The following is a 26,607-nucleotide window of genomic DNA, read 5'->3' as shown; positions in this document are numbered from 1 at the left end:
GGGTTTCACCTCCACAACCCAAGGATGTGCAGGTTAGGTGGATTGACCACGCTAAATTGCCCCTTAATTGGAAAATATATTAATTGGGTACTTTAAATTTAAAAAACTAAAAAAATATATTTTTTACAGGATGTATAGAAGATAAAATCCAAATGTAATATTATGGATGCACACCCTTCTTGACAATCCTCAGGTCCTGAAAGTTATATGCCTGAAATATTCATGTATATTTTTTCTTTACCGTTGTTCACAGACTGCTGTATCTGTTTTGTATTGCAATCTAACGTTTATACTGAATTGATAGTACATTTTTGAGGACAATTCCCTAATTCTAGCAATGCTGGTTAATGCTTTCCAGCTCTGCAGCAATGTCATACAGCCTCTCTATTGTAGCTCATTCAAGGGCAATACTTTCCATTTTCTCCATGTTTTCTTAAATCATTCAGCAAATACAAGTGAGGCTGCTAACATGGTGATTAGATCATCAACAATTCAGTTGATAACTTTATGTACCAGTCCATCCTCCTTGTCCTGTAGCAGTATGCACTTTCCACTCATAATGGAATTCACTTCAGATACTCTGCGTACATTTTGGTTCTACCAACAGCAGTTCCTGGCTAACAACAACTTCCAAATTCTCCAGAAATCATTATTTTTGTTCTTTACAGAAATCTAATTTGTTCATGATATTACACATTCCTGCCTTTCTGAAAAGAACTGCATAAAAGATAAGTCAAATAAACTCACCTTCACTATAATTCCAACACATCCGAAGACAGATGTTGAAACTATTGCAAATTACTTGGTACTTTTATGCAAAAGCACAACAATTATAACAATGTAAAATTTCATTTGCAAAAATTAAGTGGCAACATGAATGAATGATTCATTCACCCACTTTAATTAGCGAACCATTTCACTTTTTTGAGAGTACCAATCTCTACTATATTCTTTGACCACATTACAGTTGACCCACAAGGCCAACTGTGGACATAGGACAGAGCAGAGGGAAGCGAAAACAATATAAGTTTAGCTCGCAAATATTGATTCGTCTCGCCAAACTTTTTCTTCTGTATGGTACTCATCTCCAAATATGAGTTTAAGAGCAGCACTGAATTCAGTATCAAAAAGTACAAGAATTTACTCAAGAACCACAATACCGCAAAGTAAACTGGTTGGCTCCACGGAAATTCAGCAAGCAAGGGTTGACAAGTGAGAGCTGTAATCGAAGCTGCTTTGATGCATCTCCAATTATCCCATTAGAGAATATTATTATAGCTCAGCATTGTTTATGGTAAGCAGAGTGATATGCTGTTCTGCTGCAGGAGATTTATATCAGTAACATGCTGCGTATTAATTATATCAATTACTAAAGTGGCATTTTATGTAAAATGTCCCAATTTGACCACAAAGTCAAACTGGTGTGAGTGGGCACATATTGAAGTCAAACTGTTGGTACGGGTAAGGATAATTTACCAATGGCAAATTTTAGGAAATCTGCTCCAGGGCAAACAATCTGCATGAAAACGATCTTTAGAAAAACTCTTGGACAGTCAGTCTAAAGTATGTCAGATACACATTGGATGCAATAAATAATTATGCTTGTACAGGGAAGAGGAAAGAAAAAACAATATACTTTTGAATAAATTCAGTTTCCAACTATTTTTGAATCATCTAACCAAACTGCTTTACTTTTCTTTGGAACTCATCTTCAAAATAAGAATTAACAGCAGCACTGAATTCAGTATCAAAAATGCCACCGTAAAGATGTACATAGTATTGATTTTTTTAAAAATTATGCCAATCAGAGTGCTTGAGGTTTCAGCAATTTCCATTTGTTTTCATTACTGAGTAAACTACTAAACCAAACCAATTTTCATACAATCAACATGCAAACATTGTTTTTCTCCTAAAGCTGAAGGTACATACTGGATACAAAGACTAGAGAACTTTAAGGTGACATAGCTACTGTTCCTCTGTTCACTACATCTCTAATTATTAAATCTATAAGGATAGGGTTCCTGAACACATGAAAATTTTTCCACTAATCAGAGTCAGGCTGGATTTGTTGAAAGGAGAGATCATGGGCGAAATTCTCCGACCCCACGCAGGGTCGGAGAATCGGCCGGCGGCGGCGTTATTCCCGCTCCCGCCATGTTAAGAATTCTTCCAGCCGCCATAAAACGGCGTTGTTCAAATCCCGCCGCCAGCCTCGGAGAACAGCTGGCGCCGGCGGGATGTCATTTTATTTTTAGGCTGATTTATTCTCCGGCCCGGATGGAGGAGGAGGAGAGTACCGGCGTTTGTTTGGGGGTGGGGGGGTTGTACCGGCGTTTGTGTGGGTTGGGGGGGGGGGGGGGGGGGGAGAAGAGTACCGGCGTTTGTGTTGGGGGGGGAGAGAGGAGAGTACCGCTGTTTGTTTGGGGATGGGGGGGGGGGGGGGGAGAAGAGTACCGGCGTTTGTGTTGGGGGGGGGGGGAGAGAGGAGAGTACCGCTGTTTGTTTGGGGGGAGGGGGGGAGGAGGAGAGTACCGGCGTTTGGGGTGGGTTGTACCGGCGTTTTGTGGGGGGGGGGGGGGGGGGGGGGGGGGGGAGTACCGGTGTTTGTGTGTGGAGGGGGGTGGGGAGAGTTCCAGCGTTTGTGTGTGTGCGTGTGGGAGGAGAGAGGAGGAGAGTACCAGCGTTTGTTGGGGGAGGGGGGGTAAGAGTACCGGCGTTTGTGGAGGGGGGGGGGGCGTACCGCCGTTTGTGTGTGTGGGGGGGGGGGGGGAGAGGAGAGTACCGGCGTTTGTGGGGGGGGGGGGGAGCGCCGTTGGGGGGGGGGGGGGGGTTTGGGGGGGGGGGGGGGGTTTGGGGTGGGGGGGTAGGGGTAGAGGTAGGGGGTAGCGGCATGCAGGGGGGGGGGCAACGGTGCGTTGGCCCCGGGCATCCATTGGATGGGGGCATCAGCAGATCTTCCTCAAGGCTCCCCTTCCTCCCAGCTGCCTTGTCTTTGTTTGAGAGAGAGAGAGAGGGAGATTGTGGGGACAGACAGAGAGAGAGAGAGAGACAGAGAGAGGGAGAGAGAGACAGAGAGAGGGAGTCCCGTCCGTCCTCTGGCTGAGAGCAGGGCTTTGGTGAGTATATTGCAATCTGCCTAAACCCAGGAATATTGCCTGGTTAGAATGCAGAGGGAAATGCTGGGATCCCGGGGTGGGAGATGTGTCTGGATTTGTCTATTTCAGCTTCAGCCTCTGCGATTTCAAGTCAGTTTCACAACAACAGGAAAAACGCGCGGAGAGAGAGGGAAAAACTTTTGGCAAAGTTTCTGGGCTCTGCCTTTATAATTCACAGCGCAGAAAGGGTTCTGCGCTGTGAATTATCAAGGCACCTTTTCTAATCCTGGGGAGAAACAACCTTTTGAAGAGTCTGAGGAAATAAGCAGGAATTTGGATTAATTCTGCCTCCCCACCCCCTGGGCCTCTTTCTCCTCCCTCCCCCTTTCTCTCTCTCTCACATTCTCTTCATCCTGCCCTTTGTTCCAGAGCTATTTGATCCCCCTGTGCACGGGCACAGATTTACAGTGCGGTTTAGGTTCTGTGTTTACCCCAGGTGTGGGGGCGGGGACAAGAGGGAGGGTTCGGCATTCCTCAGGGGCACTGCATTGAACCACCCCCACCACCCTCCCAAATCATCCTCCATCTAACCTCATCCATCCCTCTTTTCCGATGTGAATGGAGATTTCAAAGGGCCACCAACCCCGCTGCAGTTTTCCTCACTGGGAGGGGTGGGCTGGAAAATTCCAGCACTGAAATACAACGTGCAGTTCTGGGCACCACACTTCAAGAATGATACATTTCTCTTTGGAGGTAATGCAGCATGGATTCACTGTAATAAAATCTGAACTCCAAGAACTGAGCTATGAAGAGAGATTGAACAGACTGAGGGAACTAGTTGGGAAATCATGGAACGGGATTCTCCCGCAATCGGCGGGGCGGGCCGTACCAGCGCCAAAGAGTGGCGTGAACCACTCCGCCTACAGGCCGCCCAGAAGGTGCAGAATACTCCGCACTTCCGGGGGCTGGGCAGGCGCTGGAGGGGTTGGCACCGCGCCAACCAGCGCAGAAGGGCCTCCGCCGTCCAGCGCGAGTTGGCGCATGCGCAGGAGCGCCAGCGTGTTCTGGCGCATGCGCAGAACCGCTAGCGTGATTCCTACGCATGCGCAGGGGGTTTCTTTGCCGCGCCGGCCATCACAGAGCCTTACACAGGCCGGCGCAGAGGGAAAGAGTGCCCTATGGCACAGGCCCGCCCGCAGATCAGTGGGCCCCAATTGCGGACCAGGCCACCGTGGGGGCCCCTCTGGGGCCGAATCTCTCTCCCCCCCCCCCCTCCCCCCTGAAGACTCTGCAAACTGCCCTCAAAGCCAGGTCCCGCCGGTATGGACCTTGTTCTAATCCACGCCGGCGGGACTGGCCAAAAACGGGCAAGCACAAGAGTTTTGAAAGACATGGGACAGGATTCTACCCCATTGATCGGCGAGTGTAATAGAGAATCCTGCCGACGGGTCGAGGCAGATATGTGGCAGGGCGGAGAATCCAGCCCCGGTATATGTAAGGTAGAACATGGGAAGTCAGACAGAAGTGTGTTGAAATTGTCACGCCTAGAGGTAATAAAAGCACATCAAGTAGCAAATAAGTGAAAGAAGAGAAATGCAATGTTGTGGAGGTGGAAATGGGCGGTCTAAGTGACGGTGCGAATACGTGGCCAGAAACTCCTCTCTGGGTGAAAAATGACACAGAGTTGTTAGATGATTGTTCAAACTCAATTGTGAAGAAGATAGATGGAGTCAGTGACATATACTATCACTGCTCAATCCATGGGCTTGTTATGAAAAGCCACACTACCCACAGTGCAGCCCTTTGCCAGTATGTAACTGCTATCTCAGATTACAAACATGATTCAAAAGGCCATGAATGCTATTACAGATAAATGTTAAGCCAGTTTTTCTGTCCTGCAGTACAAGTGATTAATCAGTACAAGTCCGAACTAGTAATTATAATCCAACGACATTAAAAGACACTTTCTGTGACAAAGAAGGTAGGGTGTTGGTCATTCAGGGACGTTCAGGGCCAAATACACAATAAATGAACAAATAATGTTTTCTTCCTGCTAAGCTTACCATAAATATAGGAGGGAATCAAATAAGTTAATATCGGGCAGGAATAAAGACCATGGGGTTCAATTTCACAGATCTTTGACAGAAGTTGATATGGCTATTAAAAAAAATTGAAGGACAGAAAAAGCAAAGAAAGTTCTGCTGGTCAGCTGAAATATTGCATCCAATTCCAGGTGCTGCACCTTCGGCAGGATGTCAAGACCTTTGCGCGGGTACAAAGGAGACTTACTAGAATTTACTCAGAATATAAAGTAAAACAATTCTTGGCAGCTCAATTTATCATACGTGATGAAAATATTAACAGTTTAGATTTTGTTGTCAAAATAACAATTGAAATCTACATGCCAGTTTTTATGTGGAAATCATGAAGCAAGTTTTGGTAAAGAAGAGATGCATCGTTAATTGCAAAGCGCCATGGTTTGTGCGGCTCCGCCATTAAAGTGTCAAATAGCTCTCAAAAGTAACACGGCAGACAGACTAATCATGCCGTGGTGGTGTGAGGGGGGGGGGGGGGGGAGAGAGAGAGAGAGAGAGAGAGAGAGAGAGAGAGAGAGGAGAGAGAGAGAGAGAGAGAGAGAGAGAGAGAGAGAGAGAGAGAGAGAAGAGAAAGAGAAAGAGAGAGAGAGAGAAAGGAAGGAGAGAACAACCTGAGAATCCAGAACAAGTGTCCTATAAAGTAAAAGAAGCATCGGAGGCCTGGCCTGGCCCTCCCAAACCTACAGTTCTACCACTGGACAGCCACAGCAGAAAGAGTAAGCGGATGGGTGAAGGAACCAGCAGCTGAAGGGAGAGGATGGAGGAGGGTTCCTGGAAAGGAGCATCCCTATGTGCTCTAGCCACAACTGCACTACCATCTCCTCGACCAAGTACTAGCCTAGCGGTAGTAGCCACGCTCCGAAAGTGGTACCAGGTGACAGCATTTCGGTCTAACCGAAATGCCCATTATGAATCCCATGTATAACAACTGCAAGTACACGTCAGCAACGACGCCACCTTCAAAATTGGACACTGACGGTTAAAGACATGTACACAGACGACAGAATAGCGACCCTGGAGGAACTCATAGACAGGTTCCAACTAACAAAAGGAAACAAAATGAGACATATACAGATCAAAAACTATCTTCAAAGGGAAACGACAATGTACCCCCCCAGATACCAGGACATTTGCAAGTTGAGGAACTGTTGGACGCAAATGATCGAGGGAAGGCAAACTGTGGGGACTTGTACGTGCAATGCTGGAGGTGGTACGCTCCCGCCTGGACGAGACAAAGGAAAAATTGAAGGAATAACTGATTTTGATTTGTCACATGTACCGAAGTACAGTGGAAAGTCTTTTTCTGCAGCTAAGGGAAAGTACACAGTACGTACATAGTAGACAAAAAAAGAATAATCGACAGAATGCATTGACAAATGGTACATCACTGTTCCAGAAACATATATATGGGCAAAGTCAGAGATGCAAGACAATACTTTGAATGATACAAACACTCACATTCAAAGTATCGTCTTGCATCTTTGCCTTTGTCTGTATCTATGTTTCTGGAACCCACTTCTTCATTCACCTGAGGAAGGAGCTGTGCTCCGAAAGCTAGTGATTCAAAAAAAACCTGTTGGACTTTAACCTGGTTTTGTAAGACTTCTTATTATGATTAGTCAGCTTCTAGTAGTAGTTCAAAGATGAGCAGTTAGGTGATTGGCGGGTGAGATTTAAGATTGATCTCTGTTACATTTGGCAAGACCCAAGTTGATGGGGAAATCTGGTTAGGGACCAATAATATTTTATTTAAAGTAGATAAAAGTTGAGATTCAAGATACCTACTTTTGGAATAAAGGTTGGTATGGGTTTTGAATACCAAAAAACAAACTTTACTGTCCAAGACCAGAGAGATAAAATCATTTACAATATGCATTTAAGATTCTAACATTCAGGACAAGTATGAGGTACTTGTGAATTAACGATGAACCATGGTTGAAGAGTAAACGACAGAGGCAACCAAAGATGACCAATGGATTTCTCAAGAACCCATCCAGACTTCAGTATACACCAAGCCAAACAATTTCATTGCAACTCTGTCTCATGAGAGATTCCCAGCTTCACCTTCCAAAATCTGTTCTTAGAATTCTCTCCAGAAATTACTCCTAATCTGACAGCTTTAACAATCTCACCTTCCGAGATTCCCAAATACACTCAAACACTAGCAGCTCACAAGCACACTTTCAGAATTATGGCCATGCCAAAACTGCTCCTAATCTGACAGCTTTAACAATCTCACCTTCCGAGATTCCCAAATACACTCAAACACTAGCAGCTCACAAGCACACTTTCAGAATTATGGCCATGCCAAAACTGCTCCAAAGGGGTATCTTTGCCCCAATTGCCTCTTCACTTAGTCTGCTGCCTACAGATAACTTTTTAGCAACTTAACTAGGGCCTCTGCCTGTACTTACCTCTGTGTGCGCTGCCAGGCAGACTCCCCAAAACTGACTGCAAGAAGAGCTGTTCACTAATACATTAACTGATCTGGGGTTCGATCAAAACACTCCTAGAGGGGCCCATCCTTATTGCTAGGCAGGATCTATCGTAAAAAGCATTGAACATCCTGTCTTAAATGTTACAATCTCCACAGACTTCTAATTTCACACCCAGAGACACAAAGATCAGTGGATTTCATGACACTCCTCTAAGCAAAGGCAATAATTTAAACCAGCATTGCATTAAACTACTGCATTAAATTGATAGCTTAACTAGTTAAACTACTGCTTGTCTTTACCCATTATACTTTTCAATTGCCTCAAAGTTTTATGTTTCCCTTCAACTGAGCTCTACTCCCCATCTTCCCGACTTTGGAAAGCCATTTTCCCTGCTCTGACCATATTTGCTGGTGCACTCCTAATATTTGTACGATCTGTCATATTCCATTCGTCTGCCTTGTCTTTTATCTTTTAACTTCCCAAATCTCCGCTCAACTGAACCCCGCCCACCGATTTCATGCTCTCTCTACAGCCCTATTTATAGTCAGGACACTGCACACTTCGGTTAAAGCTGTTCCAATGGTACAGCTTCCTGTATCCCACACATTCAACTCTGATCTTATTTACCGTATGCTGGTGTGTTTGCGGTTTAGGTAGTAATCCAGTTTGTCCTAGAGATGCTCATACTTCATCATAGATCATAGAATTTACAGTGCAGAAGGAGGCCACTCAGCTCATCGAGTCTGCACCGGCTCTTGGAAAGAGCACCCTACCCAAGGTCAGCACCTCCACCCTATCCCCATAACCCAGTAACCCCACCCAACACTAAGGGCAATTTTGGACACCAAGGGCAACTTATCATGGCCAATCCACCTATCCTGCACATCTTTGGACTGTGGGAGGAAACCGAAGCACCCGGAGGAAACCCACGCACACACCATCGAGTCTGCACCGGCTCCCGGAAAGAGCACCCTACCCAAGGTTAACATCTCCAACCTATCCCCATAACCCAGCAACCCCACCCACACTAAGGGCAATTTTGGACACTAAGGGGAATTTATCATGGCCAATCCACCTAACCTGCACATCTTTGGACTGTGGGAGGAAACCAGAGCACCCGGAGGAAACCCACGCACACACGGGGAGGATGTGCAGACTCCGCACAGACAGTGACCCAAACCGGAATTGAACCTGGGACCCTGGAGCTGTGAAGCAATTGTGCTATCCACAATGCTACCGTGCTGCCCCCTCTTCAACAGATCCTCTTTCCTAGTCCTACCTATGTTGTCAGTACAGATGTGCACCGTGACAATTGGATCTTTCCCCTCCCATTCCAAGTTCTCTTCCAGCTGGGAGGAGACACCCTGGAATCAGGCAGGGAACACAACAAGGCAACTGCAATCAGGCAAGATCCATGGAGGGACTACTAGTAAAGACAAATTCAAATTGCTTTACCTGAATACACGTAGCATCTGAACATAGAACATACAGTGTAGAAGGAGGCCATTCAGCCCATCGGGTCTGCACCGACCACCACTTAAGCCCTCACTTCCACCCTATCCCCGTAACCCAATAACCCCTCCTAACCTTTTTGGTCACTAACAGCAATTTATCACGGCCAATCCACCTAACATGCACATCTTTGGACTGTGGGAGGAAACCGGAGCACCTGGAGGAAACCCATGCAGACACGGGGAGAACGTGCAGATTCTGCAGTGACCCAGTGGGGAATCGAACCTGGGACCCTGGCGCTGTGACGCCACAGTGCTATCCACTTGTGCTACCGTGCTGCCCGAAGGCAACCAGATAGATGAACTAGTGGCACAAATAGACATATGGTTTACATCTAATCACTATTAGAGCCATTGTTACAAAATTACCACGGTGGGATACAAATATTCCTGGGCACACATTTCAAAAGAACAATGCTGATATTGATGGATCACATAAGGACGTTAGTGAGAAATGACCCAGCTCAGGAGCAAATCACAAAGTAGAATCAGTATAAATGGAGAGTAGGAATTGCAGGGTCACTGTCTGTGCGGAGTCTGCACGTTCTCCCCATGTCTGCGTGGGTTTCCTCTTGGTGCTCCGGTTTCCTCCCACAAGTCCCGAAAGTTGTGCTTGTTAGGTGAATTGGACATTCTGAATTCTCCCTCAGTGTATCCGAACAGGAGCCGCAGTGTGGCGACTAGGGGAATTTCACAGTAACTTCATTACAGTCTTACTGTAAGCATCCTTGTGACACTAATAAAGATTATTATTAAATTGTCCCTCTTTTGGAAAAAAAATTAATTGGGTACTCTAAATTTATAAGAAAAAAGGAATATCAAATTCAAAAAGAGCTGGTGGAAATAGTTTAACGGCCCACTGATAGGGGGCTGGTTTGGTTAGACAGCTGGTTCCTGATGCATAGCAAGGCCAGCAGTGAGGGTTCACTTCCTGTATTGGCTGAGGTTGTACATGAAGGCCCCACCCACCTTCTCAATCGTATCCCTTGTCTGAGGTGTGGTGATCCTCAGGTTAATTCGCTACCAGTCAGCTCTCCCCCTGAAAAGGAGAATGCAGCCTATGGTCATCTGGGACGATGGCAACTTTATCTTTTACCCCAGATTGTAGTTCTACCATTGGCAGAGCATTAAACAAAAAATTATTGTAACAAAGGCTGTTGGGGAAGAGGCATAATCTTTATATGGGCTGAACCAATCAAATCATCAAAGGTGGACTGGAAGTGGAGTTTGTAGAATGCTTTTGCAACAGTTTCCTGGTGCAATATGTTGTGAACTAGTGGCACAAATAGAGACATCTGGTTTAGATCTAATCACCATTACAGAGGCATGGCTATAAGGGATTGTGGTTATTCAGGATAACGCTATTTCAGATCTGGTATTGTGCAATGAGTCAGAGTCAATTTGTAATGTCACCATAAAATATGCACAGGGAAAGTGATAAAACAATGGAATTCCAAATTAGGCTTGAAAACTACAGACCCCAGTCCCAAACAAGAATTTTAAATTAAACAAAGCAAGATACATAGATTATGAGGGGGTGGCTGGCAAAGGCTGGGTAATTAGGGCGAGATTCTCCGCAAATGCGGAGAGTCGTAAAGGCTTCCGTGAAACTGGCCGTCGTTAAGGCCACGCACCAAGAAGACGCGCGGCCGGCTCCAACCCGCACATGCGCGGGTGACGTCATCACACCATTGACGGAACCCGCGCATGCGCGGTTCCGCATTTCTCCACCGCCGTCCGACAAGATGTGGCGGCCTGATCTTGTCGGGCGGCGGAGGGGAAATAGTGCTTCCCTTTTGGACGCAGGCCCGACGATCGGTGGGTACCGACCGCGGGCCTGTCCCCTCCCGAGCACAACGGTGGTGCTCCTGCCCCAAACGGGCCTCTGGATGCCCCAAACGGGCATCCAGCGCCCGTTTTTACAACGGCAGCAAGCAGGTGTGTTTGCTGCCATGAAAAAACGGGCGTAAAGGCCCGGCCGCTCGGCCGTGGAGAATCGCCGCTCGCCGTTTTATACGGCGAGCGGCGATTCGTGTCGTAGGTCGGGCGGGGGGGGGGGGGGGGGGGGTGAGAATAGCGGGAGGGCGCAAAAAATGTCGGGAGGCCCTCCCGCTATTCTCCCAACCGGCGTGGGGGGCGGAGAATCGCGCCCATAGACTATAAGGGATGGGAGTAAATGAACAGTGGGAAACTTTTAAAGAAACAAGTCAACATTTCTAACAACAAAAAACATTCCATTCAAGAACAAAAACCCATCAAGAAGGAACCATCCAGAGCTTATTAAGCAGGTTAAGAATAGTATTAAATTGAAAGAGGCTTATAATGTTGAAAAAAATAGTAGCAAGTCTGAGGACTGGAAGTGTTTTAGAAACCAAAGGGCACCAAGTTGATAAAAGGGAAAAATATTGATTACAAGAATAAACTAGCCAGAAATGTAAAAATAGATTATACGGGTTTTTACAAGGATGTAAAAAGGAAGAGAGTAGCAAGTCAACATTGGTCCCTTATTGGCGGAGACAGGAGAATTAATCACAGGTAATAAGAAATAGCAGGGACACTGAACAAATATTTTGTCTGTCTGCACAGTACACCCCAAGTTTCATACCAGAAATAGAGGGTAACCAAGGAGCTAATAACAGTTGCGTTGGTATGATTTTTCAAAATTCCCTGGATTTGGACAGTCCAAGCAGATTGAAAGCTAGCAAATGCAACACCACTATTTAAGGAAGGAGGAAGTGAGAAGACAGAGAACAACAAGCCAGGTAGCCTGACATCAGTACTGATCTTCTAAATGCACTTAGAAAGCATATAATGATTAGAACAAGTCAACATGGTTTTGCAAAAGGGAAGTCATGTTTGGCAATTTAAAAAAATTTTTTTTTTTTTGAAAAAGGTTCTTGAGAATGCAACTAGTTGGATAAAGGGGAACAAGTGGGCGCGATTCTCCCACACAGGGAGAAATCGTAAGGCTGGCATCAAATCCGGGCGGGTTTGACGCCAGCCCCCCCCCTTCCCCGACCGGGAACCGATTCTGGTCCCCGGTCGGGGCTAGTATGCCGCCGCCGTAAACTCCGGCATCGCGGGCTTAACAAATTTCGTTAAGCCCGCTTGCCAGAGTTTACGCCGGCTGACGCGTCATATGACGTCAGCCGCGCATGCGCGGATTGGAAGACTATAACCCGCGCATGCGCGGATGACGTCATCGCGCATTTGCGCGAAACCCGCGCATGCGCGGGCCGGGATGCCCCTCAGCCGCCCCGCGAAGTGATACAGCGGGGCGGCGGAAGGACAAAGAGTGCGCGGGTATCGTACCCGCTGCCCGCGATCGGTGGGGCACCGATCGCAGGCCCATGGCACCCTTGGCACGGCCGTGGTACTGCCGTGCCAATCGGTGCCATGGTTTTAAAAATCGGCACTTTACGGCCGTTTTTACGAACGGCCAGACCAGGTGTGTTTGCCGTTCGTAAAAACAGCCGTAAAGGGCTTGGACTTCGGCCCATCGAACAGCTGAGAATCGCTGCTGGCCGTAAAAAAACGGCGGCAGCGATTCGTATCGGGAGTCGGGCGTGGGGGAGAATAGCGGGAGGGCGTCGGACTAGCATGGCCGTAAAACTTTACGACCCCCGCTATTCTCCGCACCGTCGTGACTGCGGAGAATTGCGCCCAGTATACTTAGATTTCCTAAAAGCATTCGGTATGGGCTACAGAAAATATTAGCATGGGCAAAGAATTGAGCAGAGAGTAGTGACAAAAGGAACATTTTCATGATGGCAGGCTATGATTAATGGAGTACCAGAAGAATCAGTGCTGGGCCTCTGTTATTTATAATTATATTTCCAACGAAGAGACACACAGTAATGATTTTGGGGAAGAAACCAAGAGTAATGTATCCAAGTCTGCTAATGACACAATGTAAGCCATGATGCAGATGTAAAAGAGTCTGCAAAGAAACATAGACAGGCTAATTGAGTGGGCAACAAGGTGACGGCTGAGTATCATGTGGGCAAGTGTGAGGTTATTAAGAATAGAAAAGCAGATTTTTAAAAGGCGTGATATTTGTAAATGTTGATGTTCAGTGATGTAGTCATACAAGAAACAGTGTTAACATCTAGATAGAACATGCAATGAAGAAAGCAAATGGCACGTTGACCCTTATTGCAAGGGGACGAAGTCTTGCCACAACCGTCCAGGGCTCTGGCGAGACCACAACTGGAACAATTTTGGTCTCATATTTAAGCAAGGATAAACTTGTACTGGAGGTGATACAGAAACGGTTCTCTATATTGGTCCCTGGGATGAGAGCTGTCTATGCTGAGAGACTTGAGTAAATTAGCTCCATATTCTCTGGAGTTCAAAAGGTTGAGAGATCATCTCATTGAAACATTCAAGATCATGAAGGGCTTTAAGGTAGATACTGAGATATAGAATATAGAACAGTACAGCACAGAACAGGCCCTTCGGCCCTTGATGTTGTGCCGAGCATTGTCCGAAACCAAGATCAAGCTATCCCACTCCGTCATTCTGGTGTGCTCTATGTGCCTACCCAATAACCGCTTGAAAGTTCCTAAAGTGTCTGACTCCACTATCACAGCAGGCAGACCATTCCACACCCTAACCACTCTCTGAGTAAAGAACCTACCTCGGACATCCCTGAATCTTATAGTTATGCCCCCTTGTAACAGCTACATCCACCCGAGGAAATAGTCTCTGAATGTTCACTATCTATCCTCCTCATCATCTTATAAACCTCTATTAAGTTGCCGCTCATCCTCCTCCGCTCCAAAGAGAAAAGCTCTAGCTCCCTCAACCTTTCCTCATAAGACCTATCCTGCAATCCAGGCAGCATTCTGGTAAATCTCCTTTGCACCCTTTCCAATGCTTCCACATCCTTCCTATAATGAGGTGACCAGAACTGCACACAATACTCCAAATGTGGTCTCACCAGAGTCATGTACAGTTGCAGCATAACCCCGCGGCTCTTCAATTGTTAATAAACTCTAACACACTATAAGCCTTCTTCACGACTCTATCCACTTGAGCGGCAACCTTCAGAGATCTGTGGACATGAACCCCAAGATCTCTCTGTTCCTCCACATTCCTCCGAACCCTACCATTGACCCTGTAATCCGCATTCAAATGTTTTCTACCAAAATGAATCATCTCGCACTTATCAGGGTCAAACTCCATCTGCCATTTTTCGGTCCAACTCTGCATCCCATCAATGTCTCTTTGCAGCCAACAACAGCCCTCCACCTCATTCATTACTCCACCAATCTTGGTGTCATCAGCAAATTTATGTTGGGCGGGATTCTCCCATGCCGCGGCAGAGTGTTCACGCCATCGTAAACGGCGTTGCATTTTACGACAGCATGAACGGGCCGCTCCCACACCTAATTCTGGCACCTACAGGGGGCCAGCACGGCGCTGGAGCGGTTCGCGCCGTTCCAGCTGCAGATCCCGGCACGAACTGGGCGCCGCGGGATCCGCACCTGCGCCGGCACCAACGAGGACATGCGCAGTGGCGCCAACGCGCGCATACGCAATGGCCTTCTTCAACGCGCTGGCCCCGACGCAACATGTCGCAGTGCTACAGGGACCGACATGTACGAAAGGAGGCCCCCAGCCACAGAGGCTGGGCCACCGATCAGTGGGTCCTGATCGCGGGCCAGGCCACATCGGAGGCCCCCCCGCCCCCCCCCCCCCCCCCCAGGCCGCCACCCAACCCTTACATGCTAAGGTCCCGCCGGCCCAGAGCAGGTTAGAACGGCGCCGGCGGGACTCGGCTGTTTTCCTATGGCCGCTCGGCCCATGCAGGCTGGAGAATCGGCGGGCTGGCCGCATAGAGCGGCCCGCGACCAGTGCCGTGCCAAACACGCGGGCGCCAATTCTCCGCACTGTGGAGAATCGTGTGCCGGCGGCGGGGCAGCGTGCCCCATTCACAGGGATTCTCCAGCCCAGCGTGAGGCTGGGAGAATCACGTCCATTGCTTCACCTGCCTCGGAACTTTAAAACAGAATGGCACAGTTTCTGGATCAGGGACTGTTCATTTGAACTGAGAGGAGAAGTTTCTTTGTTCAACGGGTTGTGAAATCTTTGGAATTCACTACCTCAAGAGGGTTGCATCTGCACCAGAGAGGCATTTATTTCAAGATGGCGCCGGAGCGAGGCATCTCTCTGCAAGCTCTCCCCAACAGATCGACTTTTTACTCAACTTATACTCGTTCTAATCTTTTAAAAATTAATTATAAAGCTAACATTATTACTAACCTCCCTCTTTTATCTTCTCTTGCAGGCTTGAAGATCCTCCCAGGCCCTTGGAAACCTTTTGACCCGACCCGACCTGACCTCCGTGACCTGGAAGAATATCGGGCCCAAACCAGAAGTGAAGCCCCGACCTCGATTTGGAGCCGACCCGGGCCTCGGAGCTCCAAACCTGGCCTAACTACCGACACCAGCCCCTGGATCGCCCGGCCTAGTCCCCGGAGCTCCCGACCCGACCCCCGACGGCAAGACCCGGCCCAACGCAACCCCGAGAGACCCGCCCAGCGACCCGACCCAGAGAGGCCCGTCCAGCAACCCGACCTACCTGGTGATGGAAGAAAGGAAAATTCACGTGGAGGCCCGACTGTGCCGGCTTCAAGATCCGACCCCAGGAGCGCCCAGGGAGGAAACAGACCAGGGGACCTAGCCCAACCTGCCTCAGGAAGCCCCTGCCCACAACCCAGGACCCCAGAAAAGGCGGAGACCGCACGCGAGGACCCGAACGTGCTGCAAGCTATTCCCGCGCCCGCAGAACGCCGGGACCCATCCGGATCACAAACCCCCCCCAGCAACCCCTCTGCCTCAACCAGCACCCGGGACCCTGCCAGACGCGACCCCGGAAACGTAACCAGCACCCTGGACCCCGCCAGACGCAACCACCTACCTTCCACAAAGGCTGACGTCTCCCATCGGATCCCAGGATCACCCAGCAGCAGCCGCCGACCGAGGAAGCGAGGGAAACGCAGCGGTCTGCAGGTTAGACTGAAGCAAAGCGGTTTCAAGACCCCTCTCCCCAGCATACTCCTGGCAAACTTCCAAGCAATTGAAAACAAGCTGGATGAACTTAACGCCAGACTTACCTCTCAGAGGGAAGTATGAGACTGTTGTGTGCTCTGTTTCACAGAGACATGGCTCACCCCTGCCTCACCGGACTGTGCCATACAACCTGAAGGCTTCTCTATTCACCGGGCGGACCGCACGGCATCTTCAGGCAAAGCGAAGGGTGGAGGGGTTTGCCTCCTCATCAACTCCTCCTGGTGCTTGGATGTGGCGACCTACTGCTCCCCAGACCTGGAATACTTGACCGTAAAGTGCCACCCATACTATCTTCCACGTGAGTTCACTTCAGCCATTATCACAGAGGTCTACATCCCACCCCAGGCAGAAGTGAGGATGGCGCTGGATGAACTGTACACAGTCATAAACAACTATGAAACAGAACACCCGGAGGCCTTGTTCACCGTGGCCAGAGACTTCAACAAAGCCAACCTCAGGAGTGTACTGCCAAAATTCCACCAGCACATCTCCTGTCCCACCAGGGGCTTGACCACTGCTACTCAAAAATCAAGGGCGCCTACCGTTCCATCCCCCGACCGCATTTTGGGAAATCAGACCATAAAACTGAGCTCCTTCTCCCGGCTTACAAGCAGAAACTCAAGCGGGACAATCCAGCTAAGGTTGTGCAGTGCTGGTCCGAGGAGACAGAAGAGCTCTTACGCGACTGCTTAAAGACAGTGGACTGGTCCATATTTAAGAACTCAGCGACTAACTTAAATGAGTATGCCACCACCGTCACAGACTTCATCAGCAACCTCATCCAATTCAAGGTGCTGCACCGAGCCCACATGACTGGGACGAGGATGAGTAGGTTCTTTGGGGATGAAGACAGGTGTGTCAGGTGCTTGGGGAGTCCAGCGAACCATGCCCATATGTTCTGGGCATGCCCGGCACTGGAGGAGTTCTGGAAGGGGGTGGCGAAGACGGTGTCAAGGGTGGTGGGATCCAGGGTCAAGCCAGAATGGGGACTCGCGATTTTTGGGGTTGGGGTGGAGCCGGGAGTGCAGGAGGCGAAAGAGGCCGGTGTGCTGGCCTTTGCGTCCCTAGTAGCCCGGTGAAGGATCTTGCTACAATGGAAGGATGCGAGGCCCCCAAGCGTGGAGACCTGGATCAATGACATGGCGGGTTTTAGCTAGAGAAGGTCAAATTCGCCCTGAGAGGATCAGTACAAGGGTTCTTCAGGCTGTGGCAACCTTTCCTCGACTTTCTGGCTCAACGATAGGGTACTGGGACAGTAGCAGCAGCAACCCGGGGGGGGTTGGGGAAGGGGGGGACGATGACTGTGTTTGTTTATTTTATTTTATTTTGTTTATTCAATTTTAACTTATTGTTAAGTTCTCTTGTTGGGGTTGGGGGGGGGGGGGGGGGGGGGGGGATCTGATACATGTGTTGATACGGTTTGGGGGGGTGTTACGGTTGTTATGGGGTATTTTGTTGCATTTTATTGTTTGTTGTTATATTTTTATATTTTCTGTAAACAATTCCAATAAAAATTATTAAAAAAAAAAAGACTTCATCAGCAAATGTGTGGACGACTGCGTGCCAAAGAAAGCAGTACGTATGTTCCCTACCGGAAACCATGGCTCAACCGTGAGATTGACTCCCTACTGAAGGACAGATCTGAGGCGTTCAAGGCAGACGACCCTGTCCTATACAAGAAATCCAGGTACGACCTCCGCAAAGCCATCTGAGATGCCAAGAGAGAATATCAAACTAAGCTAGAGTCACAGACAGACTCTCGGCGGTTGTGGCAAGGACTAAACAACATAACGGGCTACAAAGCGAAGCCGAGCAGTATCTCTGGCAGCAGCGCACCCCTCCCCGATGAACTTAATGCATTCTATGTTCGGTTTGAGCAGGTAACCAACAATCCGCTGTCGAGTGCCCCAGCAGCCCATAATTCACCCATACCCACCATCACAGTTTCTGAAGTCAGATCGGCCTTCCTGAAAGTGAACCCACGGAAGGCGACGGGCCCGGACAGGATCCCTGGTCATGCACTCAGAGCCTGCGCAGACCAACTGGCAGAGGTATTCACAGACATCTTTAACCTATCCCTACTCCACTCCGAGGTCCCCACCTGCTTCAAGAAGACCACCATCATACCGGTACCAAAGAACCAGGCAACATGCCTCAATGACTACTGCCCGGTGGCCCTGACGTCAGTTGTAATGAAGTTCTTAGAGAGGCTGATTATGAAGCGCATCACCTCCATACTCCCGGAATGCCTTGACACACTTCAATTCGCATACCGTCGCAACCGGTCCACATCAGATGCCATTTCCCTGGCCCTAGAGCATCTCAAAAACAAGGACTCCTACATCAGACTCCTATTTATTGACTACCCAAGCTCCGCCTTCAACACCATAATCCCAGCCAAGCTCATATCAAAGCTCCAAAACCTAGGACATGGCTCTCCACTCTGCAACTGGATCCTTGACTTTCTGACCAACAGACCACAATCAGTAAGAATGAACACCAACACCTCCTCATCAATAGTCCTCAATACCGGTGCCCCGCAAGGCTGCGTACTTAGCCCCCTGGGACTCTACTCCCTGTACACACACGACTGCGTGGCAAAACTTGGTTCCAACTCCATCTACAAGTTTGCTGACGATACGACCATAGTGGGCCGGATCTCGAATAACGACGAGTCAGAATACAGGAGGGAGATAGAGAACCTAGTGGTGTGGTGTAACGACAACAATCTCTCCCTCAATGCCAGCAAAACTAAAGAGCTGGTCATCGACTTCAGGAAGCAAAGTACTGTACACACCCCTGTCAGCATCAACGGGGCCGAGGTGGAGATGGTTACCAGTTCCAAATTCCAAGGGGTGCACATCACCAAAAATCTGTCCTGGTCCACTCACGTCGACGCTATCACCAAGAAAGCACAACAGCGCCTATACTTCCTCAGGAAACTAAGGAAATTCGGCATGTCCACATTAACCCTTACCAACTTTTACAGGTGCACTATAGAAAGCATTCTATCGGGCTGCATCGAAGCCCGGTATGGCAACTGCCCGGCCCAGGACCGCAAGGAACTTCAGAGAGTCGTGAATACCGCCCAGTCCATGACACGAACCTGCCTCCCATCCATGGACTCCATCTACACCTCCCATTGCCGGGGGAAAGCGGGCAGCATAATCAAGGATCCCTCCCCCCCGGCTTACTCACTTTTCCAACTTCTTCCATCGGGTAAGAGGTACAGAAGTCTGAGAACACGCACGAACAGACTCAAAAACAGCTTCTTCCCCACTGTCGGCAGACTCCTAAATGACCCTCTTATTGACTGACCTCATTAACACTACACCCTGTATGCTTCATCCGATGCCAATGCTTATGTAGTTACATTGTATATCTTGCGTTGCCCTATTTTGTATTTTCTTGAATTTTGTTTAATTCCCTTTTCTTCCATGAACTGAATGATCTGTGGAGCTGCTTGCAGAAAAATACTTTCACTGTACCTGGGTACACGTGACAATAAACAAATCCAATGAATATATTTAAAGCTGAGATGGACAGATTGGTTTCTCAGGGAAAGTAAAGCTGAAGCTCATGATCATACTGAATGGCAGAGCAGGCTTGGCTCGTCTTCTCCTGTGAATGGGTGACAAACGCTGGTTTACAGACCGGCTTCGATGGAAACGGTCTTGCGTCTGGAAGGAGCTAGAGTTGGGGTGGCGAGAGAGAAGAGATTTTGATGTTGCTCCAGCAGTATTATTGTTAAAAAAATACATGCATGAGCTTGCAGAACACATATTGTACTATTTGATCGAACAGTCCTCAAATATTCCGAGTATTCAACCACGTATAAATTATTATTTTCTAATAAAGTTAGAGTAACCAATAAATTTTTTACAATTAAGCGGCAATTTAGCGTGGCTAATCCAGCTACCCTGCACATCTTTGCGTTGTGGGGGCAAAACCCACGCAAACACAGGGAGAATGTGCAAACTCCACACGGACAGTGACCCAGATCCGGGGTCAAACCTGGAAACTCGGCGCCACGAGACAGCAGTGGTAACCACTACGCCAACGTATAAATTATTAAACCATTAATGGAAATAAAATAGCAAGACAATCCCCAGCTGATGATCAGAAAGCTGACAGGGATCTACAGGCAAATTAAGGGTGTAAGCAATGGTTCTGGGACGCTACAGGAAGGGTGAATATATCGACCCTGAGAGGGAGGAAAAACTACAAAGTCAGAAACAAGTGGCAGCCTATTTGTTAATAAGTATCTTACAACAATAACACTCGAGGAACAAAATTCCCTAAAGTGATCAAAGTGATGAAATGATCAAAGAGTACAAAAGTAAAGGAATCAGATATTGTGCAAGTCTAAACATTTTTTAAAAATCATATAATGAAAACTCATAGATGGCAAAGCAAAGGGCTCTAAACATTTTGTTTGGATAGGCTATTTGTTTATATACTATAAACTGGATCAGCCCCAAAGAGCAAAGCAGAGGCTTGGAATTCTGTGGCAAATAACTCACTTCCTGACATCCCAAAGCCTGTCCATCAAGGCACAAAATAGAAGTGTGATGGAATATTCTCCACTTGCCTGGATCAGTTGCAACTCCAAAACATTCAAGAGGCTCTACACAATTGAGAAAAAAGCCCGCTTGATTGGCACCCTTCTACCACCAACACACAGTGGCAGCAGTGTGTACCATACACAAAATGCACTGCAGCAACTCACCAAGACTCCTTCGACAGCACCTTCCAAACCCGTGACATCTACCACCTAGAAGGACAAGGGCAGCAGATGCATGGGATTATCACCACTTGTAAGTTCCCTTCCAAGTCACACACCATCCTGACTTGGAACTATATCGCCGTTCCTTTAGTCGCTGGGTCAAAATCCTCGAACTCCCTCCCTAACAGCATTGTAGGTGTACCTACACCACCACCTTCTCAAGAGAAATTAGGGATGGGCAACAAATGCTGGCCAAGCCAGTGACGCCTACATCCTGTGAAAGAATAAAAAACTATAATGTGTAAAACAGCGAATATGATCCAAAGAGTGGAAAATAATTAGATACATATATATCAACTAATCATGTGATGAAGAAATGCGACTATGATGTAGTTGTATAATTGCTATAGCAGCAAATGGACAATGATTTTCTCATTTAGGTATCAACACAAATATTTTAATTGTAGGTTACAAGATGACTGGAAACTTCTATAAAAAACGTTAACACTTATCTGTTGCGAAATGCACAAAAGGTATCACGGTTGAATGCAAAAAGAGTAATAATGTAAACCAGGAACAACTTTTATTGAACTTTCCATGTTTTTACAAAAAAAAAACAATGGAATGCAGTAACTGCTGAATGCAAGTAATAAGCTTTATGGCCCAGGCTTTCCATCTCCCTACTGAAGTATACTAAAAAGTCAGAATTTCAGACCGGGACAGCACGGTGGTGCAGTGGGTTAGCCCTGCAGCCTCACGGCGCCGAGGTCCCAGGTTCGATCCTGGCTCTGGGTTACTGTCGGTGTGGAGTTTGCACATTCTCCCCTTTTTTCGTGGGTTTCACCCCCACAACCCAAAGATGTGCAGGCTAGGTGGACTGGCCATACTAAATTGCCCCTTAATTGGAAAATATGAATTGGATACTCTAAATTTATATAAAGAAAAAAATGAATTTCAGGCCACCAGTGAAAAGCTCCAGACAATGGCTAATATCCTAGCTTCTAGATTATTTACATACAGATAGGCTCTCCAGTTATCAGGTGGAATCCCAATGAAAATGGGTAAACATTTTCACATTGAGGGGAGAAATTCCTTCACCCAGAGTGGTGAACATGTGGAATTTGCGACCATAGAAAATAGTGGAGGCCAAAGCGTTGTGTAAATTCAAGAAAGAATTAGATATAGGGCGCAATTCTCCGCCCCCCAGGCCGGGTGGGAGAATAGCGGGAGGGCCTATCGACATTTTTCACGTCCTCCCGCTATTCTCCCCTCCCCCCCCCCCCCCCCCCCCAACGATTCGCCGCTCGTCGTTTTTTACGGCGAGCGGCGATTCTCCGAGGCCGATGGGCCGGTCCTTCACGCCCATTTCACCACGGCAGCAAACACACCTGCTCGCTGCCGTCGTGAAACGGGTGCCAGATGCCCGTTTGGGGCATCTAGAGGCCCGATTGGCACGTGAGCACCACGACTGTGCTCGGGAGGGGACAGGCCCGCAATCGGTGCCCACCGATCGTCGGGCCAGCGTCCAAAACAGACGCACTCTTTCCCCTCTGCCGCCTGGCAAGATCAAGCCGCCACGTCTTGCCGGGCGGCCGAGGAGAAAGACGCCAACTGCGCATGCGCGGCTGACATCATCGGCCGCATCAGCCACCGTGACGCACGGGGCCGCGCTCCTAGCCCCGCCCGGGGGTGGGGTGGGGGGAGAGAATCGGCCCCGGAAGTGGCCATGAAAGCTGCCGTGGGTCACGGCCTGTCCCACAGCAGCCCATTAGTTCTTGGGCTACAGAAATATGGGGGGGGGGGGGGGGGGGGGCAAGATCAGGGTATTTAACTTGATGATCAGTCATGATCGTAATGAATGACAGAGCAGGCACAAAGCGCAGAATGGCCATCTCCTATTTTTAGTTTCTTTGCCAACATTAAATGTCAAATTTCATTTAACCCACACCACTTCATGGGATAATTAAGTGTGGAGAAGAAATGAATGGCAATTTTAAAGCACACAAATCATTCTTCCTTGAGAAGTATGTCAGCTTTCCTCCAGAAACATGACACCCCTCAACATGTGCTACTGAATACCCCTGGAGCAAATCTCCAAACCCAGACTAAAATGCTCACGTTGTGATCCCCGATAGAAAGTCAACCTAGAATCGCACTGAGGTTATATCTTTGCATAAAAGGTAAATAACACACTTGGATCATTTTGCAACAACGCACGTTGCTGCTGAAGGTGCCTGTAAAGTTGCTAAAAGTGTTGCCAGCCATCATGACACGATGAAAGCGAGCAGAGGAGAGGCCAGGAGCAGGCAGCAATGTGACCTGTCAAACCCAGGCTGTCGGCGCATGGAGTTCACTGTTTATCCCCGCACCGGACCACACCAGCAGTGCGTCACCCGCCCATACCCAATCAGCGGAGAGGATGTCCCTGGCCGCCCAGATTGACAGGGGCGTTCAGCCAATCGGATGGAAGTAGGGGCGGGACCCTTTCAAAAGAAACGGACTAAAAACCGTCAAAAGCTCCAGATCGCAGGACGGTTATCATAGGACATGTTCGGAACAAAATAAGTTCTGGCTTTCTTCCCTCTTAAGAAAGGACGTTCGTCATTTCGGTCTGCTTTTACTTTAAAATTTCAAGTCTCCACTCACGTTGTAAAACAAAAGTTTAAGAGTTCAAGGTTTCAAATCTCCGCGCCAAAAAGCCGTTTGGCTAGAAAGGACAACAATGGCGGCTGGAGCCGTAACTTGCGCAGTGAGTACAGCGGCCGCCGCTTCTCCCTCTCTCCCCGCCCCCTGCCCGGGCCCACCCACACCCCCCCCTCTCTCAACTCACCGACTCCTCTTCTTTCTCCATACCAGTCGGCATCTGCGGCACGGCCCTATTGATGGAGACGCAATCCTGAAGATCCGGCAGATCCTTCGCCCGGTAAATGGGGAGCGGCTTGGCGGCGTCCAGCGCCCGCGCTCGGAACGAGAGTTTACTCATGGTGCCGCGCGGGGAGGCCGGGAGAGGAATTTTCACCCCCCGGAAAAAAAAAATCCCCCAATTATCGCCGCGAGGTTGCTGCACACAACGCGCAGAAAAAGGAGCGGAGCTCACTGGCACAAAGATGGCGTTTTAGACCAGTCTTAAATCGGCGGCGGGACGCCCGGAGCCGCTCATGGATGCGAGTTAAGGAGTCCGTCCCCTGGGTGGATAGGGCGCTCCTCGAAATGCCCTTCATGCCGACCGAGCCGAGCCCGAGAAACCGAAATTTGGCAGTCGGTCCGCGACATGCGCCACGGCAAACATGGCGGACATTAAAGCAGCAATCCCAGGGAGCCGCGCGCGCCTCCAGCAACGTGGGGGGAGGGGTTGCGCGCGCACCATCACAACCCAGTCAAGTGCAAGACTGTTTAATGCAAACACACCTATCCTCAAAACCCCTCCAGGTTAGCTTGTCTCCCCGAACCCAATCGACCCCCCATTCCTAAAATGCCTTCATTTATTTTGCAGTCTCGTTTGCGTCCTCTCTCTTTTTCTTTCAGTTAAATTCTGCACAGCAGGCAAGGCTCCTCTGCGACAATCCAGGGACTAGAGTCAAGCAGCCTTGGCTTGACAGGAAATTGTTTTCCCACGTCTCAGATCCACAGCATGTGTGGTGGAGTGAGCCTCTCGTCCTCGTAAATGCTTTCTTAAGTGAGTTCCCTGCTTTTGAGGCTCGAAGACCACATGTTAGATGTTAGAGAGACTTAACAGCTGTCAAATCTTTGCTTTATAATGTAATCTTTTCTAAATTTATCAGCACCTTTCAATTTCTTTACGTGAGCATGTAAACATTTCATTCTTTGTAATTAAATTAACTGCATTTTATGTTGCCAGCCCTGCACCTCAAGAATTCATTTAAGACAAAAGAAATGTCTTAATTTTCAAGAGTTATGAGCATGTTTTATTGGGAACCCAAGGTGATTGCCACTCATTGTCTTGAGTGATTATTCATTGCTACGATCTTCATTATCACCATCCATATTGGTCTTATCTTATCAGTAAACTGATAGAAGGGGGTCATCAACAGCGCTATCGAGCAGCACCTGCTTAGCACTAATGTGCTCAGTTTGGGCTCCATTAGGGTCACTCAGCTCCTGACCTCATTGCAACCTTGGTTCAAACATGGACAAAGGAGCTAACAGATGTGAGAGTATCTACCCTTGAAATCAAGGCAGCATTTGATTTGAGTGTGACATGAGGAAAACTGGAGTCAGTGGGAATTAGGACGGGAAACCCCCACTGGTTGGAGTCATACCTAGCACAAAGGAAGAAGGTTGTAGTTGTTTTGAGGTCCATAATCCTGGGACAACATTGCAGGAGTAACTTAGGGTAGTGCCGTTTGCCCAACCATCTTCAGCTGTTTCATCAATGACCGTCCAACATAAGGTCAGAGGGCCTCGCTGGCTAGACCAGCATTTATTGTGCAGTCATCAGCGATCATCCCCACTTCTGACCTTATGATGGAAGGAAGGTCATTGATGAAACGGGAATTCGCTGATGACTACAAAATGTTCAACACCATTCACAGCTCCTCAAATGCTGAAGCAGTTCATGTCCAAATGCAGCATACCACGGGCTGACAAATAGCAAGTAACATTAATGTCGGGCAATGACCGTCTCCAACAACATAGCTTCTAATTATTTCCCCTTGACATTCAGTGGTATTAACATCGCTGAATCCCCCACTTTCAAAATTCTGGGGTTACCATTGACCAGAAACTGAACTGGAATAGCTATTGAAATACTGTGGCTATAGCAGCAGCTCGTTAAAATAGTTCATTGCCTATATATGTGCTTCTGGAACCCACCTATTCAGAAATTAAATGAAAATCGCTTATTGAAGGCTTCAAATGAAGTTACTGTGAAAAGCCCCTAATCGCCACATTCCGGCGTCTGTTCGGGGAGGCTGGTACGGGAATTGAACAGTGCTGCTGGCTTGCCTTGGTCTTCTTTAAAAGCCAGCTATTTAGCCCTGTGCTAAACCAGCCCCTTCACCTGAGAAGGAGCTGCTCTCTGAAAGCTAGTGATTCAAAACAAACCTGTTGGACTTTATCCTGGTGTTGTAAGACTTCTTACTGTGCCCACCACAGTCCAATGCCATCATCTCCACAACTTGTTTGATTGGCACCCCTTCCATAAACATTCACTCCCACCACCTCTGACACATAGTGATGCACTGCAGGAATTCATCAAGGCTCCTTTCGCAGCACCTTCCAAACCCACGACTACTACCATCTAGAAAGATGAAGTGAGCAGACATGTGGGAACACCACCACCTGAAAGTTTCCCCTCCAAGCCACTCACCACCCTAACTTAGAAATATATCACCATTCCTTCACTTGTCATGAGTCAAAATCTTGGAACTTCCCAATCGTGCTGTGGGTGTACAGACACACCAGAGTCTGAAGAGGTTGAAGAAGTCAGCTCACCACCACCTTCTCAAGGGATGTGGGCATCACTGGTTAGGCCAGCCCAACCATCTTCAACTGTTTCATCAATGACCTTCCTTTTAACATAAGGTCAGAAGTGGGGATGTTCGCTAATGACTGCACAATAAATGCTGGTCTAGCCAGCGATGTCCTCATCCTATCAATGAATTCTTACAAAATCATTTCCCCTCTTAACTATTGATGAAAAAA

General features: G+C 48.2%; 1 protein-coding gene and 1 long non-coding RNA gene across 4 annotated transcripts in view; one reads left to right on the top strand and one right to left on the bottom strand.

Annotated features, from left to right (window-relative positions):
* Positions 1-24,277, bottom strand: part of epc2 (enhancer of polycomb homolog 2 (Drosophila)) — a 77,084-nt gene extending 52,807 nt beyond the window's left edge. Inside the window, exon 1 of one of the 3 annotated variants that reach the window (XM_038789981.1) lies at positions 23,774-24,277. In XM_038789981.1, the coding sequence (XP_038645909.1) occupies positions 23,774-23,926 (153 nt within the window). In that variant the 5' untranslated portion in view covers positions 23,927-24,277. The remainder of the gene's footprint in view (positions 1-23,773) is intronic. The other 2 variants (XM_038789980.1, XM_038789982.1) reach the window with 2 other exon arrangements.
* Positions 23,429-24,801, top strand: LOC119962105. The gene is made up of 2 exons (XR_005459813.1): positions 23,429-23,692; positions 24,469-24,801. It is a non-coding gene; the product is annotated as an uncharacterized LOC119962105 (long non-coding RNA).
* Positions 24,802-26,607: the final 1,806 nt, after the last annotated feature.

The sequence above is a fragment of the Scyliorhinus canicula genome, chromosome 2 (genome assembly GCF_902713615.1).
Source record: "Scyliorhinus canicula chromosome 2, sScyCan1.1, whole genome shotgun sequence".
NCBI lineage: Eukaryota > Metazoa > Chordata > Chondrichthyes > Carcharhiniformes > Scyliorhinidae > Scyliorhinus > Scyliorhinus canicula.
This window is presented reverse-complemented; position numbering and strand designations above follow the sequence as displayed.